Raw genomic sequence first — 27,680 nt, forward strand, 5'->3', positions numbered from 1 at the left:
CAGTTTTGGTGTGGTAACGTTGGGAATGCACAGTCTCCCCACTTGTTTCCAGACAAATACGTGGAATCACAAGAAGACCTCCATCTGCAGGCCTAAGGATCCAGCTTGGAGAATTGGGGTGAAGCACACTGATGATAATTGAGGGCTTCACCTCATAAAGAACCAAGATTTTAAACTGATACCTAAACCTAACTGGAAAGGAAAATAGCATTTTCTCACAAAGCCCCTTGAACATGGAATAATTAACAGACTGACCCAAGTTTAAACAGGCCTCTATCTGTCGGTGAATTTAAAAACATGATAATGAATGCAGTGAAGGAGACCTGTGGATGTGTCTTATAAAAATCCAGTTAAAGTTTTAATTTTAATGTGTATTGTTTGTGTCTTTTGTAAAAGAGACTGTGATCTCAGTGAGACGTTATGGTATAATAAAGGTAATAATAATAAGAATAATAAGTAATGAGAGTGAGTTAAAAACTTTTTGTCTTTCTTACATCTTGGAGCGGATTAATATTTCCTTTAGACAACAAGAAAATAAAGAATTACAATAGTAATAAAGCTGACAAAAGCAAAAACACTAATCTCGAGGCTTAAAGCAGGAAACCACCGTATCTATTAGGGGTGCAACGATACTCGTATCGATATTGAACCGTTCGATACAGTGCTTTCGGTTCGGTACGCATATGTATCGAACAATACAACATTTTTAATTTATTTTATCAACTTTTCTTCTGACGATGCTGTCTGTGTTGAACGCTCAGTGGATCTGCGCTCGACAGTGCAGCCTAGTCGGAGTAGTCGAACGCAGATTCACTGAGCGCAGGGCAAGCTAGCGCTCTTGTTGCAAAATGGTAAATTGAACCTCCCCCACCCTCATTCAGATCTGGCGTTTGGAACTATTTTGGTTTTCATGTGACGTATGACCCTGAAGGTAAGTGCGTCATGGACAAAAGTAAAACAGTATGTCGGATGTGCCACGCAATGCTCAATTACATTGGTAGGAACTAGTGTGTTAGCGCAGTTAGCTCGTTAACGTGTTGGCCGTCCAGCCCCACACACGGGGCGATCCGCGGTAGCTCGTTAACGGAGATTTGCCGTGTTATGGCGTTAACATAATTTCAATGAGATTAACGCCGACAGCACTAGTGGGAACACAACGAATATGACTGCACATTTACTCTGACATCATTCTAGTGCAAAGACAAGTGGAAGCAGACAAAAACAACAAGCACGCATGCTACAAACTTTACCCGAGTCATTTAGACAGCCGTTAGCACATGATTCTCCTTATGGGGACCTGATATGTTTAATATGCTGCTGAGAATATAGCCCAGAAGAAGCGTATAGTATAGCTTTTATTTTGGAAAGAGACATTTCTCTGTAATAAACTCTCTTTTCCAAAGATGAGTGATTCCTCAATCAGATTCATTTTTTTATTACTTTGTTGTTTCAGCAACATTAAATTTAAAAACTGTACTTTTGAATTAAAATATATATTTATAATTTTAATAAATGACAAATTAAAAAGACATGAACATTTTTTTGTATCGAAAAAGTATCGAACCGATACCGAACCGTGAATTTTGTGTATCGTTGCACCCCTAGTATCTATGTCCACCTCTTATGCTGTCCATGACTTGAATATGTATGTGCGATCTCTAACTGCAAACAAACAGGGATGAAGACAGATGTTTAATAAAAAGTTGTTTTTCACTGTGTAATAATTACAGTTGCAGATTGTTTCAAATTAATCAGCCAGACGATTGCTCTGCTCTTCAGGCCACTTGCTGAAGCGTTTCTTGAGCTGTTGCTCATTACCGCTATCACACTCACCTCTGTAAATTATATAAAAAGGTTGGTTGGTTATCACTGGCATCAGCAAAGCTGTGTTTTCATTATGCTCTCATATCCTGAAATCCCTGAAAGATTTGTATGGAAAAACCTAGACAGATGAATTCCTTCCTAGGAATATATATTTATTTTAATATTCACATTGGGGTTTCTGGTTTGTAGTCCTGTGGTGAAAGAGCATGTGTGCAGCCGCAGTATAATTCAGAGATGCTGGCATTGCTATTAACTGCTCTCTGAGGTCCTCTTAGCTCAAAACACACAACAGTTGTTCACTTTGAAACTCTTCGCCATATTTTTTCTCCCTTCCTTTCATACGTTTCCCTTTCCACTTCACTATAACAGACAGCCGCTGCTGTCAGTATCTGCGAGTTAAGGGCGCATAGTTTTCACTAATTCAGGTCTGCAGTTAACCAAGGTTTGTCTTAAGTTACTAACAATGTTCTGGTTAACAAATCAAGCTGCTATAGATCATGTACGTGTTTGTCATGTTTTCAGCCTCCTCCTTGGTTTGACATAAGCTTTGGGGATTCACTCCCACATAATGCTGGCAGGCCAAACCAGACTCTATTACTACTCCAGAGAGACAACAAAGAGCTTGTTTTCTCCTAGAGTGCAAATCTCTATTGCAATCCACCATTCCTAAATCACCAGCACTGAAAACATGCTCATAAGTTTCACTCTGGCATCAGTAAATTTCAGAAATGTTTCCTCACAGACGCGCACGGGTCCCAACCAGAGGCGCTTGTGCGCTCTCTGTCTGCTCCCGCCTCGAGAACCAAGGCCACGGTAACTAATTTTATTTTGACATGCTGCAGCAAGTTAGCACAACTTGACCGTACTACATCAGAAAGTAACAGATTCAACACAAACCTTTTGACAAATGATGACAAGGGGGAGATTTGAAAGGGGGCCACCGCACAAATACACGTTTCCTCACGTTGATTATGACGGCTGTCATTTCTGTCTGCATCTTGGATACGTTCAGCTCAGCCTGAGCCAGACAGATTCATTGAACGGGGGGAAAGCAGGACTTAGAAACAAACTAAAACCCAGCTGAAGCCTCTGCTGCGTCCTTGATGTTTCCAGTGCTTTGTCAGGCAAGCGATACTCCAGCTGAAAGCAGGATATGGCTGATGCGATTGTGCGCAATGCGAGCCAAACTCTACAGTCCTATCTGCTGGGTTTTTTGCTGTATGGCACTTTGATCATCTAAAGTTCTTTTTTAAAATTATTTAGGACCGTTTTAAAAATATTACAGATTGCAAGGAGGGTGTTTATTTTTACAATCTTTTGTACGTTTTTTAAACAACATGTTGTCAGTATTTATTGACTTGGAGGGACTGAATGCGTTTGATTTTATGTGGCAGTAAAACAAAAAATATGATCCTTTTCTGGAGTTACTGAATCTCTGCAATAACAGCTTTTAAGAAGCAGCAAGCAGCAGCTTAACAAGCGTTTGTTATTTTGATTTCCACAAGTAACATACAAATTTATGCTCAGTCTTGATATCAAGGCATTCCCACAAGACAGATTTATTACCTCTACCTAAGCTGACCTCAGAATTTCAAACAATTCAAAAAAGGCAAAAAGTTAAATGGAATAAAAAGAGAATCTAAGGCACTTGGAAAGAAAAGCAACTAGATTTCTTCTTGAAGACATTTCAGCTCTCATCTGAGAAGCTTCTGAAGAAGTGAAACGTCTTCAAGAAACTTAAAGAAGTCCAGTCACTTTTTTTCCCAAGCTATTTTGGATTCCCACGACCTGGATCACTGAGAACCTACACAGGGATAAAAATAGAGAAACAAAAACTGTACGTTGATTGTGTAGCAATTCCAGGATGTTGCAGAGCAGGATCTGTTTTAGAAAAACTCAATATCAAGAAAGAGACCAGATCTCACTTTGTGTGTCCTGCACATCAACTACAATTAAAATAAAAAAAATGCTACCACAGTGTTCACATTTTTATTTGGCTTTGCATAAATTGAATGAAACTATAGATTATTATAAATGAATGAATTATAATTATATACATTATTATAATTGTAAACTAATTACTTAATAATTATATAATTTATAACATATGAATATGCTATAAATTAAATACAAATACATACATTTGCATGTTTTGTAACCAACTTGTCCCTCCTGCATGGTGTTTTTTTTTTCCTTTCCCTAACAAGCACTAGTGTCTTATAGTTCAGGTTTGTCAGTGGGTCAGTCAGCCATGTGATCTTGGTTATATGGACAATGAAATACATGGAAAACAAAAATCTAATAATGCTATATAAAGTATTCAAAAGTATTTTTCGATTATAGCTAAAGACTTATTATTATTATCTTAACACGCTAAACTAAAGACAAGGCAGTCAATGTTAAATCTAGCAGGAGGGGCCTAGCACTGGAACTGAGGATTTGAGTGTGCTACCGTTAGCATTTAGCAAATGTCACGTAGCTGCTTCCAGGACCTCCAGATGTCCTAATTCACAAGAATCAGTTTATTTAAAAGTACTTAGCACTTACTGAACTGAAGCGTGTCCAAAAAATATTGAATGAGCTGCTGGTTACAGGAACTGAAATTGTTTTCCTTGAGTTAGAGCCATTCACTATGACTCAGGGTTGATGTTCACTGTGCAGTGCATTCATACTGTACATAAATGATTTTCCATCATGGTCCTTACGTCATAGATTCGTTAATAGAATTATATCTTTAAGCATGTTGGCATTATGTAGTTTTGAAATTGGGGTGGATCTGAGTCTGCACTGGTAGAGCACACAGTAGCAGCCTGTAAACCAAGGTAGGCTTAACCTGCTTTATCATTCTTTTTTACTCTAATGGGAGCACGATTTACAGAGGGAACACCATGCTGATTTAAATAAGTATTGAGAATAGTGATCATGACCATAAACTCATCAGGGAAACTTTTCATTGCAGTCATAAGTCAAGTGAGCAACAGGGGCGTTTCCAATAAACTTCTGCACAGTCTGCAACCAGAGGAGTCCCTGCATTAAGACATAAGACAGGCTTTTCCTTCCCTTTTCAGACTGAAAGAGTAAATGATTCACTTTACAGGTAGAGTTCAGGTAATAAATGTGTCACTGTTACAGGATGTTGGTCATCAAAGTTGAAGCCTGGGAAATCATGACCCTCTCATGCAAACCACTCTAATAGTCACTCTTTTATGATTTTGTGTGTTGGGGAAATCTTCTGAAATAAATGTTGAAGGTGTTCAGGTGACTTTGTGCTGTAAGTATAGCTATCTGAGGAATAAGGTCCTGTCGTACAGGTTTAAAGACCAGTTGGCAACCTGGGGCAACCTCCGGTCATTAGGGAAAAGGTGAATTATAAAACCAGTTGGTTACTGGCCATTGCCTGATGAACTCAGTCACAAAGAAGGTGCTGCACCAAAAACCTTGTCATTGCTTTGGTCACTAGCAGGTGACAGCTACCAGTAGTTTACATGGAAGTCGCGGTAAATACGTAAGAGAGGATCTACTCACCGGATTTCTGGCCACCACTTCAGGATTGTTGACAACGGCAATGAGGTGGATGAGGGTAAGGGCAGAATTGAGCACGAAGGAGCAGAAGAGGTTCTTGTGGAGGGTGATCCTTTGGCAGCTCAGACTCCTGCGTGCAAGGATTAATTAAAATGCTGATAATACTGTTCACAAATGTGGAATAAAACCTTTTCAGTCACACACAACATCAAAGAACACAAAAACTTGGTGCAACCGATGACACGCACAGGAAAGAGAAGTGACTAGCAGGCTGATAGTTTAATGAGATGTGAAGTGTCACATAATTGTTATCTTTCATCTCAAACGGATTTTTTTTGCAGCTGTCAAAGAAAAAAAAGTGTGGATCAATGAGCTGGATTGTCTCTAAATGGCCTGAACAAGCTAGAAGTGCTGTTAAATAATGCATAATGGATCCCAAGGGTGCATTCACATTAGCTTGACTGGCCACTCAGGATTAATAGCGTAATAAAATGCATTACGGGCAAAGTGAAAACAACTATTAGAATCAAAGTCACTCATATCAGTATTATTATTATTGCTTTTGATGGGTTTTTTTTCTTGACAGCAATCAAACAGACTGCATTTCAGAGCTGAATGGAGTCCTGTAGCAAATTGCTTTTTTACAGAACATACCCTCCATTAAATACCCATTTTACAGTTAAATAAGTTGTATCCATATACCTCTCATGGCCAATTTTATCTTTGATTATTCATAAATCCCCCTGAGACCAATGAAAGCACTAAATGTCCTGAAAAATAGCATAGGGCAGCACATTTTCACAGCGGCCATGTACAAATATTCAGGCATTTTTCTTTCTCCAGTTCCTGACAAAAAAGGAAATGTAGGAATTGTTCATTATTTATGTAAGTTTTATTTATACAGTACAGCCCATTTCATTACATGTAAACCCAATTTTCTTCCCATAAAATTTTTTTTTAAAACTATGTAGTTTATATAGGGAGGACTTATCAAAAATGGGGCCATGGCAGCATCGTTCAACTGTCACAGGTCCCAATGTATCTGTCAGAATTTCCACCAGCCCCCATTTTTCCACAGAAAACTGGAGTATTTTTATCTGGGAATCCTGACAGCGTTGATGTAGAGTTGTAAATAACAGAGTAGCGACTATACAGCATCACATACCACTGTGAGCTTCACATCTGGATCTTATAATACAAAATCCAGTAATTTAAATGTTTTGGCAGTGAATATATTAAGTAATGGCTGCAAAGAGAGGAAAAAAAAAAGATAAGACGGTTTCAGCCAAACACCTTGTTATTTTATTGAAATCTTAATTTGTTAGGACTTTAATCTCGATGAACCTTGACTGGCCACTGAATTGCTCTGCAGCTGAAGAGTTTGACTCTCGGTGGGTCAGCGGGTTTTGTGATTATGCACCTGCCCCAAACTCGGCCTCTAGATTTATGAGTGCGTATAAAACTTTGCTGCACAATAACGGTCTCTTACAAGAACTGTTCTGGATAACAGCTGTGTTTAGGAGGTCAGCAGACTTCAGCACATCAAAATTTATAACTGCAACAATCGCCAACCACAGGGCCAACAAGCCAGTGTTTCTAAATATTGTTTCAGAATGTAAAAAGCGTCTTTTTTTATTTGTCGCTGCTTCAGTTAAATGGAAAGCCTCAGTTCTTTTGAAATAACACTGATAAATTCCTCACTTCCCAGAGAAACGTAAAGTTTCACAACTATTTTGTGGCACAATCATTAAAATATTATAGATTATTCACTGAATATTCAATTTCTTTCCCGCTAATCTGGTTTGTTATTCTTAACTCTTATCTAATTGAATTTCAGCTGAAGCACACTGCTTAACTTTGTATTCTCTTCCGCTGGGATTAAGCATCCGTATGGATGAACATCTATAATGAGCAATAAACTCAGGTGCAAAGCACTAACACATTCTGCTCAGAATTTTAACTATGCACAAAAATCTGAAGATGTGTGAGAAAGTAAAGAAATTATTTACATATTCTAGAAGTAACCTTAATGACTCAGACAAACTAAGAAATAGGACAACTTAGTAGACTAGTATTACTTTACCTTACAATATAAATCCACATGAGGCTATAAAAATAAAACTGAATTGAATTGAAATATTGGTTTTCTGGTGATTGCACAGACTTTTTTTTAGGCCAGAAACAAGCTGCAAATAGTTGCACTGACCAACTAGTTGTCTAGAGGCTGAGACTCTCAACCCCTGGGCAACCACCTTGGATCACAATGGGATTGCCAGAGTCATCAGGGTTGCCAGGTCTCCTGGTGGGAGTCTGACTCAGACCAAGTGCAACACTCTCAGATTGGTGAGTTGCTGCAAAAAAAATGCTGATTTAAAAACACAGACAGATTGCCAACATGTCGTAATGAGTCTGAGTCAGTCTGTGCTGAGGAGTGCAACTCATCTGTGACATCTGTGTGTCTTTGCTATCCAGCTGCCAGTTGTTTTTATTCGGGTTATGTTCCTATGTAGATCCTGAGTGACGGCATCATTTTGCTGTTAAATCACCATCCTGTAGCAACTATGTCCCTAATCTGTTTCAGATTTATGAGGTTCTGGGTGGACCCTTAAGTAGCTAATGTAAATTTACAATTTCTGCCAGTTTATCACGGTGAATCACCATATTATCCCAAACAAATTGCATTTAATTGCCAATTTGACGCTACTCAATCACAAACTGATAGCATACTGACTCTGTTTTAATGCCACTTTTTCACCATTTTGATGCAGCAAAGTCCCTTTGAAGATGGCAACTGACTGTGAGTGGTCCTCAAAGACAACAAGTTCATTATAGATAGTTCTAATAATTGTGGTTATGACACATCTCCAGCCACTGTTTTTCCTAGTATGACTATAGTGTAAGAGAAACTGCAGTGTCAGATTGATACTTTGCATTAATTTATGACAGGGAATAATATTTTTATTACAGTCTGTCTCATATTTTGCTGACTCCAAATAAGGCAAAGACAAGAATCGTGCTAATAATGAGTAAGGACAACATCACTGTGCCTGTCAGATCATGTCAGGTAAAGATGATGAGTCATTAAGGATGACAACACCACCTATTAATCATCATTGCGTCATCAAACTACAGTTGCATTCTCACAGTGCTGCAGTCTCACATGTAGGAAAGATTCATCACATTGAATCTTTTACCTGAAGTAGAAGAAGATGGCCAGAGAAATAAGCAGGGAGGCTATGGATAAAGCATGGCCCACGATGGCCATGTAAAACAGGATGTAGGCGGACTGTAAAGCAAAACAAAAAAACACAAAGATAGAGATACTGTGTATTACTAGACAAAAAGAACATGTTTTATTATCGACAAGCTAACTTTCAGGTCTACCACAAAATTCAGCTGAATTAATTTGATGGTTTTTACTTTTAGGACAAAACGCTCAACAAGAAATGTTGTTGCACTTTCACAATCCTGAACCCGATTTCCAATACTGATATTTTCAATGATAACTTTAGTTAGTTTGAGTAAAAAGGCAAACAGGAGAAGGAAAACCATTCTCATTATTTTCCAAACTAATGCTGTTAGCTTTGAAGTTTATTCATGTTTATTCATTATAACTTTCTCACACAGGCTTAGAGATGGGTTAGCAACTGCCTGCCAATCACTTGCCTATAAGTGAATATTCCCCAAATAGCTGGCAATCGGTTTTCGGTGGTTGTTTTCTGTTGCTAAGTGAAAGTAGTCTCAAAGGGATCCCTTGTAATTGCTTTGGTCACTAGAAGACTGCAACAGCTGCCTGTCGTTTGTAGGTAAGACTCTGGGGCAGCAAACTCTTTGCAAGCGATTTCACACCGCAGCCTCCAGTAACCACCTTCCAACTAGTCGGGGAACGCCTAGTGACCAAATTTGAGAGGGCGCAATCTACTTCTCCGAGAAGTCAGAAGTTAATCAAGCATAACGTTCAATATGTTTGTGTTCAGGAATGCAAGTAAATGAAATTTGGCACCTTAATTTAAAAATAATAATGTGCTTGACTATTTAGTCTGCTTTTTTGTAAAACAATAATTATAATTTAGCATTTGCAGCATAATTCCAATTAAGGAGCTTACGTATACTGGTGGATTAGCAATTACCAAAAGCATAAAAATGACTTTCTAATTACTAGTACTCTTAATTTAGGGCAGCTAATACATAGACCTTACATTGGGTCTGATACATTTGTTAAGCGCCGTGTGGGAAGAGGTAACTTTACACCATTCGATTCCATGTGTTCCCAGTGAGGATTATAATTTGTCAAACAATAAAACATAATGGAGCACAGCTGTGCAGCCCAATCGAACAACAATAAATTTGAACATTTTAACCCCCCTGTGATCAAACACACATGTAACAGAGATAAACAAAACCTGACTTTTCTACTTTTCCCACAAATATGAATGATTAGTGCTGCAAACATTTTCTATCTCTGGCACAATTTAATCCCCAGGTCTAACTCTAACACCTTCTGTTCACTGTATAGCCAAAATATCCATTAGTAAACAAAACAAATTGCAATGACAACAAAATTGAAACGGCTTTTGGGAGATTATGAATGGTCAAGGTCAACAAATCCAGAAAGATTCCAGATCCAAATTTAAAGCCAGCTGCTGAACATTTTTGCACAAACACAAATGGTTTGGCATAAGAGTTGATAATAACATGCTTGCCCATAAAAGAGGCACAGTCACTACTAATTAAAACATTTCCAAAATGTTTTACTAAAGTTCAAACAGTCCATCTGGGTGTTTGTATTCCCAGTGAGAGTTCTGTGATGCTCTGGTCTGGTTTTCATGTGGAAAATGTTGTTAAAGGCTTCATTTTGTAGCCGTGGGCTGTTGGTGATGAGAAGGTTGTTAATATGTGAAGATGTCGTCGTAACACTATTACTAAGGAGACTTCCTATGACTGTATAGCCTGTGGCACAGGCTATTGGGAAGCATTTATTGGAAGCAAGCTTCCAATAAATGCAAACTCTATTTGTTCAGTCAAACAAAACCTACTTTGTCTGGACTTGGCCCCATGAGATAAGACCATTACATGTACAAATTCTAACTGTAAGCAGGTAATAATGTAATTTTAAGCCTTCCTGCCTGTCATGTAAACAAATGCATCAAACTCATGCGTGGTCTGAAATGTCAGCTATGCTATTTTAGATCAGTATCACACCAGTATGGGAGAGTTATGAATCTTGGTAGTGCAGAGCCCCTGGCACAAAGGAAACTATTATGCTGACCCATCACACTGTGGCCACAATGCAGCAGATTAATGATAGCAGAATAGTTTTAAATTTGAAATAAATTACCTTCAGCTTGGCATTGGTGTTTTCATTGCAGAGTGTGTAGTTAGACCAAGTTCTGTTGGTGTCCGGGTGACGAAACCACTGCCCGTCCTCTCCACAATACTTTGTTGCTTTTTCTGAACATATCGGTCATGAACTAAGTTAATCGCTTCAAATCAAAAGAACTTGAAAGGAGCTCAATGCTTCAGTCTCGCTGCTTACCCGTAGGGTCGAAGTCATGAAAATAATTAGGGCAGTTTTGGAAAGTGTAAGTTCCCGCTGGAGTGTCGTCCCAGCACAGCCAGCCATCCCAGTTCCGACTGCAGTACAAACCTATAACATCGACGCAGTGTGATGACACTTAAACATTAAGAGGGGAGTAGAGAACCCCAGATTTTCATTTCATTTGATATTCTTGTTACCTGATTTGTTATAAGGCGGATCTCGATTCATTTTCTCGAAGCATTTGTACTGGTTGTCGAGGATTTTTTTCCTCACTATTTCCTGCTGCTCCCGATTAGCCGTGGGACTGACCGTGGCCTCGTCGGCACCGTTGACCTCAGTGTCCCTGGAAAACTGGGCGGCTGCCTTGATTTTAGTGAAGTTTAATATCACACATACACACACAGAGTCATGCTCAGTTAAACTAAACAATGACCAAGGAGAAAAACGGTATGGAATAATTGCACTTTATTGTTACATTACCTTTAACTTGTCTTTAGTGTTGATGGCACAGAGTGTATAGTTGGTCCATGTCTTGTTGCTCTCTGGGTGGCGAAACCACTGCCCATCCTCTCTGCAGTACCTGGATGCCCTTTCTAAAAAGAATGCTTATGTATAAATATATCGCTGTACACAATTTAACACTCATTGAGTTCTTTCTTTAAAAATATAATTCATAGAAGACGAAAAAAGGTTAGCAGGAAAGCAGCAAATCTTTAAACAAGCAACCGTGTTGAATTTTACCACCTACCAGTGGGGTCAAGGTCAGAAAAATAATCAGGGCAGCTCTGAGAGACAGTGGTTCCTGCCGGAGTGTCGTCCCAGCACAACCAGCCATCCCAGTCACGGTTGCAGTACGGTCCTGTAGGACCCACAAAACATGATAGCAAATGTGTATAGGTCTCAAATTCACATGGATAAACGTGAAACTTATAATTACAGGGAAATCTCACTGGCTAAAAACAAGACACAGTAATATTTACTTGGACTATCTTTAGGTTTGATGCAGTCACTTTGGCATTGTTTTGTGCAACGTCACATTTATTTCCATCTTGAGTTGCATTGTGTTTTAGACAAGATCTTGTACTGACAAAGGGAGCGTTAGCCTGCTGGGTACAGTCTTCTCCACTGCATCCCAAAGATTCTCAGTGGTTTTAATGTCTTGTGGTCCATGAACCACTGTTTCACAGTTTGAGCCTGTTGAATGATGACGTTGCCATCTGGTGAATATTCAGGTGGTCATTTGAGCTCTGTACAACTGAAGCAACCGGAGATCACAACACCTCCCCCACTGGGTTCTACGGTAGGCATTAGGCACGAGCACCTCATCCACCTTTCTTTTTTTACCTTTCTTGTCCATCAGTTTTGAACAGGGTTAATCTGGACTCATCAGACCACAAGACTTTTCTGTTGCTCCAAAGTCCGATCTTTATGCTACCTGGGAAAATGAGGCTTTTTTGCGATTCGCTTCACTGATAAGTATTTTTTCTTAAAGCTGCACAACTGTTCTCTTTTGTTGGGAATGCTCTTAGTTTCACCAGTAAACATAGCTGTGAGTTGTGCTGGTGGATTATTAAATTTTTTTTTAATGATTTGATGTCACCAAACATTTACATAACCTCTGATCACTTCACCATATTCAGAATTTTTTCCCCGATTACATTTCTTCCTCGTAGCAGTCCTCCCAGGTTTAAATAATGCATCGGGAAGTTCCTAATCCAGCTTTAGTAATTTCCGCAATATCCTCATTGGTTTTTTTTTGCTTAATGCAGGTGGATAATTCGACTTCTGAAACAGAGTAACATCTTATTCACAACCATGGGATGCATCACCAGACATGGCTGTTTACGAACTTGGAAGCTACTCACTGCATCCCTTGAGGTTAAATAACTTTCTGTAAACCAAAACATTAATCATCATCATCAGAAATTATCCAATGGAAGGTTCTTATCCAATTATTTTGTGAAGTCCAGGCACTGAATTTCTTTGGCCAGGTAGTGTAAAAGCTCAGCACTGTGTAGAAGAAAGAATCAGTTTACCTGTTTTTGTAGACGGTGGCTCTTGTTTTATTTTGAGGAGACATCTATATTCACTCTCAAGCAACTTCAGTTTCTATGCGGAAAGAATGAAAATTTCAGCTTTAAACAGTACTGAACAGACAAACTGAGGACCATGTGCAGGGACCTGTCAAATAAACACACATCAAACAGTTTATTACATTCAGCACATGTTACCCTCTGCCTTTTCTCATGGGTGGTTGCACAGAGCGTATAGTTGGTCCAAGTCCTGTTGCTGTCTGGATGTTGAAACCACTTCCCATCTGCTCCACAGTACTTAGTTGCCTTTTCTGTAAAGAATAATTCCATCACTAAATACAGGCGCTTTTTACTATCCATCCATTCATTCATTTTCTTCTGCTCATGGATTCAAACCGAGGACCTTACTGTGTGGAAACAGTGTAACGCTTCCTCTTCTTACTTAGATGTTTAGATATTGTAACAGTTTATCAGATGAGCAAATCCTCTTGAATGTCTTTGCTCACCTGTGGGGTCGAAGTCACCGAAATAATCAGGGCAGTTTCGGGAGGCGTATGTGTCCGCTGGAGTGTCATCCCAACACAACCACCCATCCCAGGTACGACTACAATACCGCCCTACACCAGGAAAAAAAAGCAAAGAAATGTTTACAGGCCCATTATTCATAAATTTGCAAGCCTGTAATGCAGATGCTGATGAATGTGATATATTGACCTGGTTTTCTATAAGGTGGATCATTCTTCATTTTCTCTTGGCATTTCTTTTCATTGTCAAGGATAATTTTCTCTGTGCTAACCCCTGGAGCCTCCGTGGTTGGCTCTGCTGCTGCATCCCTTTGAAAATCAGGGATTTCCTTCTGGGAAAGAAAAATATTAGTCTGCTGCATATAGAAACTGATGCAAGCTTTGTCTTGTTCAATCACTTTCAGAGAAAAAACAAAACAATGATCAATTACCTCTAATTTGTCCTTTAAAGTTTGTTGACAGGTAGAGCCAGTCTGGATCCAGTTACCTGATTCATCACAATATTTGGTCATTTTTTCTGTGGAAAAAAAGGGAAAAAGCCTCACTGGCAGTGCTACAACAGCATTATCCATCAATAATTTTCCTAAAAGCCTCATATACTATATTAAACGGCTTACAGGCACAGTCTACTGCTCCTGTTTGTTTAGCAGAGAGTTCAGTAGAGATTCTTTGTATGCTTTGGCTGCGTCTTTCAGTGTTTTTCAACAGTAAAACATTGGCATAGCCCAAACACATAAATCTAAACCCGAACCTTGGCATTATGAAACAAATGCATTTAACTTAGCTCGAAAAATATCATCAGAAGTTAGTCACATAGAAATGTCCACATTTGGAATAATTGTACGGTCATTTCATATACGTCAGGTTTTAAACCACATGTAGTGGAGATCCATGGCTGGACCTATCAGTGAGATCACTTTGTTCTTGACATCAACAACTGCAGTCCGACTGCCTAGTCCTCTCTGGCAGCTCATTAACTGTTCAGCAACCACTTCCTACTGTACGTCTTCCCAAAGACCTCGTATCAGCAGCGTCAGCTTTCAAGGAGTCATGTGGGTACCCAGGCATTTTGGGAAGATCCTTCATGAGCCGTCTCTTACAAAAATGGCTTCTCTGTTCCCACATTCATGTTCTCGCTCCCTATCCATCTGTCAGGAATCGAGCGTCCCTATATATTTTTATAATTCCTCCCTTTCTTTTCTTTTCTTTTGCTTGTCTTTTTTTACCCTTACATATTCCTCATTCATCTCTCTGTCCTCTCCTTCACCTCTGCTCTCTTCGTCATATTGCATCTCCTAAATCAGACATGACTTGAGTCTGGAGTTCTTCAACTAGACATTATTGAACCTTGTACTACTCACAATGTAAAAACTGCACATTCTTTGGAAACGCTTAATGCTGCAATCCCAACATCAATTGTACTTATATAATCACAGTCAAATTCAATATGAATAAATCTGTTTTTCTATCCTGCCTGACTCAAAGAGTACAGTAGGATCGTGTTTTACCTTGTTTACAGTGTATTAATCTTTTCTCTAGCATGTCATACAGAAGCAAATATGATTGGGCTTTTTCATGAATCTGCAACCAAGTAGTTATGCAAGGTTATGCTTAATCTCTACAGACTATTATCTTTATATAAGTGCACATAATCTGTAGGCAAGCAACAACATTTTTGCTATTGGAATCTTTCTGGTTTTAAATTTGTAGTGTCCAGAAGATTGGCCAATCAAATTTGAGCATTCAAGCAAATAGTTAGTACTAAGTTAAAATGTATCAACATTAATAAACAATGAATGGGATTGAATTATTGGCTTGGATATCTGCAGGTTACACCGAAACCAGTTGCACAGTTGTGCTTGAATGAAGATGGTTACCGTCTTAAGATCGTATTACTAAGCTGAGGCTGTGTGATAAACAAAAGCATTAACCTTTGACCTGACGAGGGGATTTACGTAATACATAATAGATAATCTGCCTCAGCTAAGTTTCACATCAATCACTCTATTGCTTTATGAATAAAACTGATGATACTTAATGGCTGATGCGTGGTTTCCATGCATCAGCCATTAAGTTTAAGACATATGTCTAAAAATAATTCTGTTATGCATAAAATTCATAAAACCATACACTAAAACTAAGCAGAACTCCGCAGCTGTGAAATTTTAAGTCCTTACAGAACAAAGTTAAGCAAGCTATCTGGCCTCTGTGAGACACGATTAGCCATTTTCCCGATGTTACCCAGCAGGTCTCACTTCAGACTGCCTGTTGCTGTAAATCTAGTGAGAGATGCGAAAAACGTTCTTACCAGTCGGGTAGAGTTGAGGATGATGCGGACAATTTTGTGTTACTGATGTCCCGGCTGGTGTCTCATCCCAGCACAACAAACCATCCCACATGTAATCACAGCGCACCCCTCGAAGAAGGAAAAAAAGAAAAAAAAAAGGGGGGGGGGGGGGGTGTAATTACTATCATAAACACTTATTTTTCTTACATAAGTATACTATTAAAGAAAAAACTTAAAAAGGGAAAATGTCCTTGTCTTTTCTACATTACGTTACAATTTAAGAAAAATTTTTTGTATTATTCATTTATTTAGTCAGAGTAATATAATGTAAAATAATGTCTCTACAGATGTGATTACGTCTTGCGGCCTAAACTTTAAAAGCCCTATTGGGCCAGTTAGCTTGCAGCAGTACCACTATCATCTTTAACACGAACACAAACATTGTTCTGGTCCCATTCAATAGTTTTACATCACTCCACCTGCAAAGCCCTCCCAGAGTTAATGGATTTGGTCTCAAGAAGCCTGAAATTAATTTGGGACCTCTCACCAGTTCTGCTTTCTTGGCGGCCTTTGCGGGACAGCTCGAGACATTTGTATTGACCCTGGCTCAGCGCCTGCACACTTTGTCCCTCTACAATGCTCTGCTGAGGACTGAGCGATGGGTCTGAGATTGAGTCAGTGCCTTCCGCTGTCCTGCACTGTGGAGACAACATGAATTAGAGTTGAGAGGAGGACATGCACTACACTAAGTGCAATACGTGCCGTGGCCAGGGAAGCATCATTGTGTTGTTTGCGGTTTCTGCTCTGATCTACATTTCTTTGATCGTCCAAAAAAAAGGTAAATATCATCTTGAATGGTGATGTAGGTTTCAATTATAATATCTCAGAGTTTTATTATGCTTGGATAAAGATGTGCATTTGGATAAAGGATAGAAAAAAATGAAAAAAGTCAGCATGGAAAGTTTTTGAAGCATCTTCAAAGCTTTTCTGATGAGGATTTCACTCTGCTTTGAAATTCTACTCACGCTCCATTTGTGTAACTCATTAAAATGTTTGCAAGCTCACAAAGGACGTTAAGCAGCTGACTTTCTCCCAATGAATCTTTTCTCTGCTCTATTGTTTGTGTTTGGAGGTAACATTAAAATGGAGAGCCCGCTGTGTGAAATGCTGATTCTGATAATGCTGTTCACTGAAGGATAAAGAGCCCATCTTGCTGTGACTTATCTTCCTTCTTTTTTTGGCTGAAAATTAAGCCTCTCGAAGGCTCGTGCACTTGCATTTTCCAAATTCTTTGTGGAAATTTAGTACTTTGCTTGGGAGATTGTGTCTACATATCACAAATGAGATGCAAACCCACAATCCCCTGGTTGTCTGTGGAGGAAATACAAATTGTGACTAGATCAAAGTGTCGTCCTTACCTGTACGATAAAAAGTTTGTAAAAAAAAAGAAAAATACAAAGCAGGTTTTTAAAAAGTGGCTTTTGTTTGAGAGCTGATGTCCCATGTAGCAGTTTAGCAGCCGTACATATGATGTCACTCCAAGCATTGAAGTAAATGACGTCATACATACGACCACCAGGCCACCACCAGTATCAACAGCTGAGCTGAATGAGAAAAAATAAAACAACTTCGCATGTCATGGTCTAACAGCTTCATCACCTACGCAAGTCTTTTGTATTCAACATGACAAAACCACACAACACAGAAACACGTGGCAGACCTGCACAGGTACATCAGGCATACATATTTAGCTGGAAGACCTCGTCCTCAACTCAAGCAGAAATGCAGGCTAGGAAAGTAAACTTCCATCTCCCTGCGACATTGAAGAATACCAAATGATTTTCCATGAAGCCCGTTGACTCAAAAAAATCTGTAAAAAGTTCAAAATTTTTCACCCAGTTGGTGTTGAAGATCATTTTATTAAGACCTTAATTATTCAACTAACCATAATTTGTACAAGCTCCACTTCAAAGTTTGACTTTTGATTGTAATACCTTAATAGGGCACATCATTACATGATAGAACACCATGCCAAAACATGTCATCCCTATATGACATACGGTTTGTGTTACGCTCTGTGACCGATGATTACAACAGCCCCATTAAGCTAATTGATGACATTCCTCAAAAGCTGGGGCTGGGGAAATGTCATAGCTCTCCAAGGTGCATTAAATATCTGATCCTGGTGTTCAGAAGAGCCCAAGATCAAGATTTGAGGTCAAGATCTCCATTAAGAGCTTTCTGCTGTAGGCTGTTGTTTATATGGCACTGCTATTGGACATTCATATAATGTCCAGAGATTGGTTATTAATACGAGATTATTGCATTAGGTTTTATTTCCTTTATTGCCTCTATTAACCTCTAACAGGAAGTTTACCTCCTGGTGTTTTATGCATAGTGAATCTTTAATCCATTTTTCTTTGATAAAGATCACAATTTCTACTCTCCACTGCCTTTCATTATTTTTTGCTATACGTGTATAGCCTTTATTTTGAGGCCATGTACATAGCGGCACAAAAGTGGTACAAAAATAAAACCAAAACTAAAAAAGTGACTTCTTTCTGTGGCTGATGAAAGGACGTGCTGTTATCAAAATGACAAATAACTTTATTAACATAGCACTTTTCAAAATTGCCATTACAAAGTGTGTTACAAGAGCAACAGAATAAATCCAGAGTAACAAACGTAAGAAATAAAAAGACAATTTAAAGCTAATTAAAGCTCAAATAAAATCGGGCAGAGCCTCGTCATTAAAAGTAACCTTGTGACTGACTTCCCCAATCCTGTTCCAGAATGCAATCGTGCGGTTAAGTGCTTTAGACAATGAGACCGTTTTTGTTATTTTGACTCTGAGCACCAACACAATGGATTTTAAATCAAACAAACAAGATGTGATTGAAGTGCAGACTTTTAAATCAAGGTTTTACAAAAGTATTGTATTAACTGTTTAAAAATCACAGACATGTCTATACATCGCCCCCAGGCTTCAGAGGCTCAGAGTAATTGGACAGTTGACTGGCAAGCAGTTCCATCTTCCCTCATTATTTTTTTTATCACAAATTAAGGAGATAAAACATCTGGAATTAATTCAAAGCGTTGAACTTTAATTTGGTAGCTGTTCACTTTAGCTCTCCAAAGAGGAAAAAAGAGATGTCGATATAAAGACAAAGATCATCATTAGGATTGAAAAACCAAAATAAACTTCACAGAGAGAGAAAAAAAACTTTAGAAGTGACCAAATCAGCAATCTGGTGATTCTTAAACAGAAGGAGCGCAGAGGCCAGCTCAGCAACACCAAGCGGCCTGAAAGACCACAATGATGTGGATGATCACAAAATAATTTCCATGGTTAACAACAGCATCCAATACAACAAGGTGAAAAACACTGGTTAACGCTCAAGAAAAAGAAGTCCCAACTCTGCTAGAAAATACCTTAAAGACCCCATTGAGCAGATGGACGGATGAAAACAAAGATATTGAGGAGAAAAACAGCTTGAGTGTATTGCATCATCTGTCAAACACAGTGGAGGAAATGTTATTGCATGGGCATGAATGGCTGCCAGTGGAGCTGGGTCACTGGTGTTTACTGATGGCGTGACTGCTGATGGAAGCAGCAGGATGAATTGTGAAGTGGACAGGGCTATATTCTCTACTCAGATTTAACCAAATGCTGCAAAACCGATCCAACAGTGCATCACAGTGGACGTGGATAATGACCCAAAGCTTACTGCAAAAGCAACCCAAGAATTTCTCAAGGCAAAGAAAAGGAGTATTCTTCAATGGCCAAATCATTCACCTGAATCTCTGCCTCCACTTATGAAAACTGAAAACAGAAAGACCCACAGTATGTCATGGTCCCCCTGTCCTCTCAGGTTCTAAGTTTCTTTCATTCTTTTAATAATTATAACAGCTTAGATTTGTACAGCACCTTTCAAGAAACCCAAGGACGCTTTACAAAAGAGTATAAACAAACGATCTTCTCCATTTGCTCCATCTCTCTTCTCTCTATCGTGTGTGTGGGCTTGAGTATTAACTTTGTTTACTCCTCCCACAAGTAGATCCTCATCTGCTACCAGCAGCAGTATATAACCCTTGTTCTCCTCTCTGTTTCTTGTAGGAATGACTAATTTAGACCTCTTACCTTATTTGCTTGTTAACTTGGTGACCAGTGCGCCATACTTACCTGACCTGTCCTCCTTTTTTTGCAGATTGTGTCCTGGTGTGCCTGCCTGACTTACTCTTTTTCTCACAAAAAATACTTACCTGTGGGTTTGGAGGGAACTTACCTGCACTAGCGTGTGTGGAGAATATGTCGCAGTAAACACAGCTGTGGAAAACAGAATTTTACCTGCAGTTCTACTCGTGAAAGCAACCAAAACCAAGCTCTGCCTGCAAGCTGAGAGAACAGTGAACAAGTGGTAACTGGATTTGAACCTACAAAAAGAGAAAGATTTGAAACCCAGTGTTTCAATATCAACTTTAGTAGTGTTGCGAAACGCTGTAAATACTTACCTGCTGTGAATTCAAGAGTGTTAATCAAAGCCTTTGAACTTTTTCCAGCCTGTTGCACCAACCATGAAAAAGCAAGTGACGGCTACTGCAGTAAAGGCCTGGCAGAGCATCTCAAGGGAGGAATCCTAATTTGTCCAATTATTTTTGAGCCTCTGAAAATGGTGTGCTATGTATGAAGATTTAATGTAACACAAATAATAAATTAAACCTCTTGCACTAAAGCTGAAAGTCACGCTTAAATCACACCTTTTTGATCTTTTGATTGGAAATCCACTAAAATATTCATAAGTTTAAGAAATGACTTGTCCAATGTGTCTTTTTGCATCTGAAGATGTCATTTTACATTAAAACTGTTGTGATCTTCTGCATAAAGGGCAAGGATCAGCTATATTTTGAATAGAATAGAAAATGCACATCTATACATATATATACTTGGCTCATTTATATTGGGGGATATTTAAACTGGGGTAGTTCTACAGTTAATTTTACAGGGTGAGTGAATTTGCTGGTTAAAGAAAACCACTAGACCACAACATATTATACATCCCTTTAATGAGAATTGAATCTTGTTCAGGAAACATGTACAGCATACAAAATTGGCAAAGTGAGAGATAGGGCCTTCAGAAATATATGCCATTGTACATCCTTGTGTAAAAAGTGAGCTTACCACCAGGAGAAACCAAAGGATCCAAATGGAGCCCATTAACCTCATATCTTCCTCTCACAGGGAGATCTCTAGAGAGAGGGAGGAGAACAACATGTTAAACCTATCAGAAAAATAAATTGTCTACCGTGAAGGTGACTGACTAAACAAACAGTGTGCTGTTTCAAATCAGGATTACAGCTTCTCAGGAGAAAACAGTCACAGCAATCAGTCATCTGAAATGCAAAACACTGCAGCAGCGCTGCAGTTTGTGACATTCCACACTCCTCGCCTTTGTGCGCGTGCCTGGGAGATGGTGAGACGGCGTGTCTGTCAGGATGCGAAACAATGGCATAAAAGGAGTAACTTTACATTGGGAGAGCAAAAAGAATGATGAAAAGCAGAAACACATTCGGACCGAAATAGTTGATGCTCATTAATCATTTTGCGCTGAGCCTCTAGCTCCGCAGGACGACAGGAGCTGGGCAGACGGTTCAGTAACCGAGTGCATGTGAGATTAAAATTCTCTTCAGGTCTCTTTTCTCAGGCTAACAGAGTCCCTGTTGAAAACCCATCATTCTGCAGTTTGAACAGTTACAATGACCCACTGGTTGTTCTCCACACCCCACAGTGGCCCAGGGGGTACGATACGCATGCATGAGCCAGTCCAATAAATCACCATGAAAGGACAATTTATAGTATTTGTTTGGCTTCAGACGCACACGGATGGTAGGCTACTTAGCTTTAGGATGACAAATATACCTGGATCTGCCAAGAGTGTAAGTCTAGCGATGCTGATGTCTGAACAGGAATCCCTTGAATCTTTTCCAGTTCTTATGTTTCAACGTTTCACTGGTTTCCTTTGATGTGACCTGTTAGTGTTAGACTTCATTTGAACATTTTATTGCTGGCTTTTAAAGCCCTTCATGGTCTGACTCCTGTCTATACCTATGAGATGTTAACTTCATATGATCCGGGCCGCTGCTTGACATCTTCTGACCGGGCCTTTGTTAACGGTTCCAAAGGCTTTCATTAAGACAATGGGAAACCAAACTTTTTCTTTCTGTAAATCTCTTTTTGAATCACACGGTTTATCATTCAGTTTTCTATAGCTGCTCATGGCTTTATCAAATCTTTTTCACTTTTAAGACCCAAAGACTGTATCCTTCTTTTTCTTTTGATTTTTAAGTTATGTTGAATTTTTTTTAACTCTAACTCTAAATAAAAGTATTTTGCAAAATTTTACAGCTTACAGTTTGTGATTGAGAAAACAGGAAATGTTTTCTACCAGTCCCTTTGTGGAAATACATGCTGACATTTACTGACTAGTTATATGTATATATATATATATGTATATATATAAAGTAAGTTTTATGCTCATGGCCACAGATTTTTTGATAATGCAAATCGAGTGTAAACCAAAGCTCAGTAAACCCAAATGACACAACACAATAAGACTGTCACAGATACACTGATCCATTTGAAATTTGGGGTTTTAAAAATACAAAAATCTAGAGCCCACAGAGGTGATCTTAAATGTACAACTTGGGCTGAAAAACTGCTAAAATCCCACGAATTAGGTTTAACCCTTTAAAGCCGGTTGGAGGTTTTGCGTAACTATTTTTAAATCCCAGTAGCACTGCAACCACGTAAGTTAGCGCAATAATTTTTTTTGCATATGAAACTGGAGGAGTTGTACTTACATCTTATGCCATCAGCTTGTCCTCGGTCACAGTTTCGTTCCACATACAGCTTTGCAAAAATTGCATAGAAGCACTTGCAGCAACAAAAATATAATATTCCAGAAACACGGTTTTACCATCAGGGCCTTATGAGCCTATACTGGTGTTTTTAAAAGTTATGTTTGACTTTATGACATTCTGTGTCATTTCTGGGATGCTTAGGACTCATATTGCACTGCTGTTATATATAGTTTAGCTTATTTTGATGCATATGCTGTTTTTTTTGGCAAATTTGCAATATAATATTTATTTTCGTTTTTCCTGCAGTATATGAAAATTGGTGTATTTCAAAAATAAAACTATGAAGACACTCAGAATAAATTTCCTGTGGTTGTAAACTATTTTGTGCAACTTTTTTGTATTTACAGTTTTGAGAGATAAGCCTCTTAAATTTCTCTAACTAGAAATATATGTTAAAAAAAACAAAAGATTTTCAATTTTTTTGTAGTTTATTGCACTTTTTTGCAATTTATGTAATTACTATGCACTTAATGCATACATATTATTAAAATGTGGGCTATAATGGTTGTATTGATGTATATCAGCTTGAAATGCTCCCAAAAATGGCACTACAGCATGTAAAAATATAATATAAGCTCTGGCGGATTTGGGTTCTATGGTAGGTCTTAAAGGGTTAAATAACAATTATAAATAATAATAATAATGAGTTAGAGAATGACTGTAATTAGCCCACTCCTAATCACCAAACATTTTCAGTCCAAGCCTAAATACTGCTCTATATTTTCCCAAAAATAGACCAGAATTTACTGGACTATTTTTCTGGGTCCACCTCAGTGTCTAAAAGCTGAAGATCATAACGACAAAGCAGTTTTCACCGCTGCTTTGAAAAGAAGCGGGGAAGGAAAACAAAGAAGCGCACAAATATAGCGATCATTAGGAAAGAGATGAGACATGACAGGCGAGGGAGAAGTATGGATCCCAAAATTGCCTCTAGGAGCAGAAGATCCATGAACACTACTATTACTGCAGCACAGAGGTTCCACATCAGTCACGTATCCTGCTAATCACCACTGGGTGATCACGCGCATGTGAATTTATCTAAAAGCGGATTAATTGCATATTCTGTGAGGCAGAGACTTTCCACAACGAGTCAAATAACAGTTAAACGCTGTTAGGACAAATGACATTACTCACTTCATGCCAAGTAGAAAAGGCATCACTGAGAACGACTGAAACTGTCAGGCAGGAAATAATGGTACTGAATTATTTCAATTATTTCATATATTTTATGTATGTAAAATAGGAAAGCACTTTAAATTTTAAATGCCACTTTTAATGGCTCTGTGAATATCAATATTACTCTGATAGATAGAGCTACAGAAGGTTTTTAGGCTAGCATAAACACTGGAAACATTGGGTATAGTCCAAAGTAAAAAAACAAACCAAAAAAAGTTAATTTTTATTTTTTTTAGATGGTAACAAGAATTCAAACAAAATCAGAAAATACACCTATGGACAGGTTTTTAAGGCACCTATTGCATAATTGAAGTAGTAGGAGAGCTGCTATGTAGGCATTGTTATAAAGATTATGGGAACTGGGTGTGTACTCGGTGCCGGGTAGGTAGTTGGGACTGTTTGAGACATCAATAACCCCTGGAGCATTTCAACATTATAACACACTCTCTGCCCATCAATAATAAATTTGCACGTTTCAAATCTGCTTCACACGTGACAGGACTCAAACTCAAATCTCCAGGCTATATTCGACTTTCATCAGGGAAGAGGTTAGGCTATCCTTTCCCATTAGCTCCATGTACGTGTCTAAAAATAGACCCCAGAGCATTTTGTAGGCGGATGGGTCCAATGTGATAAGAACAGTGAGGCATGAAGCTCCGCACACTCCCCGTAGAGAAGATGAGAGCGAGCGCTCAAACAGGATGAGGGGGCACAGAGGAGAACGTAAACAGTATAACAGCGCTGTTTAGGACTGGAAGCTGATGCAGAGCGAGCGTAGCTGCAGCAGGTTAGGTGCAACATTAGTTATACTCTAAATAAAATACAATAAAATACAATGAAAACCATTTATTTTCACTTTAAGGGTAAGCTAGAGACTAAATGACTGTTAAAAGCAGTATGTCTTTAGCTTTTATATATTAAATGAATTCAAAATGATGACATCAGCTGCTTCTATTATGTCTTTTGTCTTTGATTGGTGATTCCAACAGCAGATTTCTTTTAAGCTTAGAATCTAGATTTGTGCCTTTTTTATTTAAACAAACTGCAAACGTGTAAAGGGCGCAATGTCAACTTTGTGTGTGCTGCTTCTTATTGGAAATTTATGTGTTTTCCCTCCGTTTTTCCTTCTCCTCCTCTCCCCTTTTCTGCCTCTCTTTATGTCGTCCCTATATCAAACTGACAGCAGCAGACAGAGCCACCCATCTCTTCTCTTTCCTCATGCAGCGAGCGGTCACAGGCACTGTGACAACACAGATTTGTGCTGACATCACATCGGTGATGGAGGATGCGGCGGCCCGATGCAGCGTCTCCTGACTCACCGTTTCAGACCCCATCGCTCAGGCTGAAGGGAGCAGGCACACAGACGTGCTCTGGCATGCCGTTGCCAGGTAGCGATAAATGAGCCGGATCATGATGCGAGCTCAGGTGGATTAGTCTGATAAACTGACAGATTGTGAATGTTACCCGCAAGGCCGTTGTATAATTCTTGCTTAAAGAGCAAAATATTTGAACTGATTTATAAACTGCATGATCTACAAGCTGAGGAATTTCCTTACTGCTACTCAAGTTTACAACACATCCATAACCGCACTTCCCAGGAAGTTTTATGTATACTATGTGACGGCCTCCTGTGCTGTCAAAGAGAGTGATAAAGATTAGAAATAGCGTGTGGATGATACATCGTACATATACGCATTAAATAAGAGACAATGTTCACTCATTAAGAGTTAACAATAGAATCAGTGTATATCCAGTATTTTGGTATTGGTGGAAAAATACAGTGGCCCTGAGAGGCCAAACGGACTGCAACTTAAGAAAACAACAGCAATAAGAAAAACGCCACAAAAGCACACAAATCACAACGGAAACAGGAAAAACGGAAATAGGAAAAAAAGAAAACAGAAATAGGAAAAAACTGATTTCCAAAAGCACAAGGGAAGTGTTTCTGGGGAGACAATAACTCGACGGACCAGTTGCAGGAACCAAAACATGCTAGGTAAGTGTGTTTGTTTCTCATGATTCATATAATACTGATGATGGATTTTTAGGCTAATAATTAAGCTAACACACTTACCTCTCATCTTTTCTTCCCTCACAAAACCGATAGATCCTCCACTTCTTTTAAGTGTCTCCCAGCTCAATTCTTAGCATATTTTGGTTCCTGCAACTGGTCCGTAGGGTTATTGTCTCCCCAGAAACACTTCCCTTATGCTTTTGGAAATCAGTTTTTTTCTATTTCTGTTTTCTTTTTTTCTTATTTCTGTTGTGTTTTGCTGCTTTTGCAGCGTTTTTTTTTTTTATTGCTGGTGTTTTCTTAAGTTGCAGTCCGTTTGGCCTCTTAGGGCTACCGTAGAAAAACTAAACACACGTGCAACAATACATAAATATTCATATATAATCTTTAAAGCGCCTCATAAAATAAAGCACACTGGGATAAAATAACCCATTTTCTTAAAGGTAATCTATGAAGCTGATGAAGTAATGTTACTGTGTTATATAGCACAATGAGGTCTGTCTCTTAAACCACAATATATCAATATATTCCTACATTTATGTGAAATCTCTTTTTTTCCTGCAACAGTAAGCAAACTTTGTGGATTCAACGCAGCTTAAATCCGTCACTATAAAAGCCTGTTTATATCATTCAAAGCACAGAATTCAATTTCACAGATTGAATGTTTACCAGCAGAGTTTTCACAACCATTTCCTCCAATAAATTGCATCGCCCTGGGCGAAAATAAATTAATTAAAAAAACGCCTTGTGATGAATAAGTACATATATCGCCAGCTATTTAAAGTCTCTGCAAGTTTACTTTCAAACTATAATAAACTTTAACAAGACAAAGCATGCCAACAAATAAGAACAAGTAGAGAAAAATCCAGTGAAGATAAAAACCTTTGCACTGCTTTGCCCGTGTGGACTGATCAGTCACTTCCAACACTTTGCTATGAGTCACGTTTTAAAGTTGGAAAAATGTGAAAAGACTTGTTCGTGTTTTTTAGGTTTATCCTCTGTCTAAAAATATACCAAATGTTTCTCCAATTAAAGTAAAAAGAACAGCTAGAGTTGTTTCCTCTCCATGCATTTACCTCCTCCACCGCCTCCATATCCCACTTTTCTCAGCGTTCTGATTTCCTCTCTGGCCTTTATTTTCGTTTCCATATATCTCCAGCTCCTTTAATCTTTTCCCCCTATCACCTCCTTTCTCTATCGCTCTCTTGTCCGCCTCCCCCTGTCTTCACTCCGGCTCCCCCTTCTCCTTGCCCTCCTTCCTTTCTCTTACAATCTCCTGCTTTAAAAAAGGTCTGCCTTTCCAGCTTCTTTTTCAAAGCTTTTTTCTCTCACTCCCAAGGCAAGCCTAAAATATATGTCAGCTAAAAAAGTGGTTAAAACATTAAACAGCTTCCTGTTATAGAATTTTTTTTTTCATCTCACTTGGTTGCATTTTAGAACAGTGCTATTGCTAATTGTTGTTCCGCAGCATATTTCACAGAGAGATCAGAGAGCACACACATCAGCTAAAATATATACTCCGGTGAAGCAGCGCACTACTGTTTATACTGGATTAATATTATAGTCGTTTCTCAGGAGTGGGCATGATGCTTAAAAAGTGCATGTATGAACACGTGTGTTTTAGTGTACAGATGGAGCCTGTTGTGTAAAGTCCTCTGAGTGCTCAGAGTATAAAAACGCTACATAAATAGAAGTCCACTGTAAGGTGACCATGAGGGTCTGAAAGGTGCCTATAAATAAAAAAAATGTATTATTTACCATAGTTTCTGTAGCTTAGACAAATGAGACTGTTTTTCAGTGTATGGGGGATAAAATGCAGTTAGAGCACAAGTGGAAGTTAATG

The 27,680-nt window shown here is 38.7% G+C and overlaps 1 protein-coding gene and 1 long non-coding RNA gene across 4 annotated transcripts in view; one reads left to right on the forward strand and one right to left on the reverse strand.

The window, feature by feature from the left end:
* calcr (calcitonin receptor) overlaps positions 1-27,680 on the reverse strand; it is a 62,623-nt gene that overhangs the window by 14,316 nt on the left and 20,627 nt on the right. For 2 of the 3 annotated variants that reach the window (XM_086279357.1, XM_086279356.1), the window contains 15 exons: positions 20,909-20,976; positions 16,277-16,427; positions 15,751-15,858; positions 13,874-13,959; positions 13,633-13,774; positions 13,425-13,535; positions 13,117-13,229; positions 12,922-12,994; positions 11,634-11,744; positions 11,366-11,478; positions 11,083-11,248; positions 10,883-10,993; positions 10,685-10,797; positions 8,541-8,632; positions 5,350-5,476 (listed from right to left, as the gene is read on the reverse strand). In XM_086279357.1, coding sequence (XP_086135483.1) covers positions 5,350-5,476; positions 8,541-8,632; positions 10,685-10,797; positions 10,883-10,993; positions 11,083-11,248; positions 11,366-11,478; positions 11,634-11,744; positions 12,922-12,994; positions 13,117-13,229; positions 13,425-13,535; positions 13,633-13,774; positions 13,874-13,959; positions 15,751-15,858; positions 16,277-16,427; positions 20,909-20,953 — 1,662 coding nt within the window. In that variant the 5' untranslated portion in view covers positions 20,954-20,976. The remainder of the gene's footprint in view (positions 1-5,349; positions 5,477-8,540; positions 8,633-10,684; positions 10,798-10,882; positions 10,994-11,082; positions 11,249-11,365; positions 11,479-11,633; positions 11,745-12,921; positions 12,995-13,116; positions 13,230-13,424; positions 13,536-13,632; positions 13,775-13,873; positions 13,960-15,750; positions 15,859-16,276; positions 16,428-20,908; positions 20,977-27,680) is intronic. The other variant, XM_086279358.1, reaches the window with a different exon arrangement.
* Positions 12,653-20,408, forward strand: LOC147304180 (uncharacterized). Its single transcript, XR_015126795.1, has 3 exons — positions 12,653-12,763; positions 19,938-20,147; positions 20,290-20,408. It is a non-coding gene; the product is annotated as an uncharacterized LOC147304180 (long non-coding RNA).

Source organism: Aulonocara sp. 'chitande type north' Nkhata Bay, linkage group LG22 (genome assembly GCF_057382095.1).
Source record: "Aulonocara sp. 'chitande type north' Nkhata Bay isolate Kocher_YH1m ecotype deep benthic linkage group LG22, A_spYH_male_GT1.1, whole genome shotgun sequence".
NCBI lineage: Eukaryota > Metazoa > Chordata > Actinopteri > Cichliformes > Cichlidae > Aulonocara > Aulonocara sp. 'chitande type north' Nkhata Bay.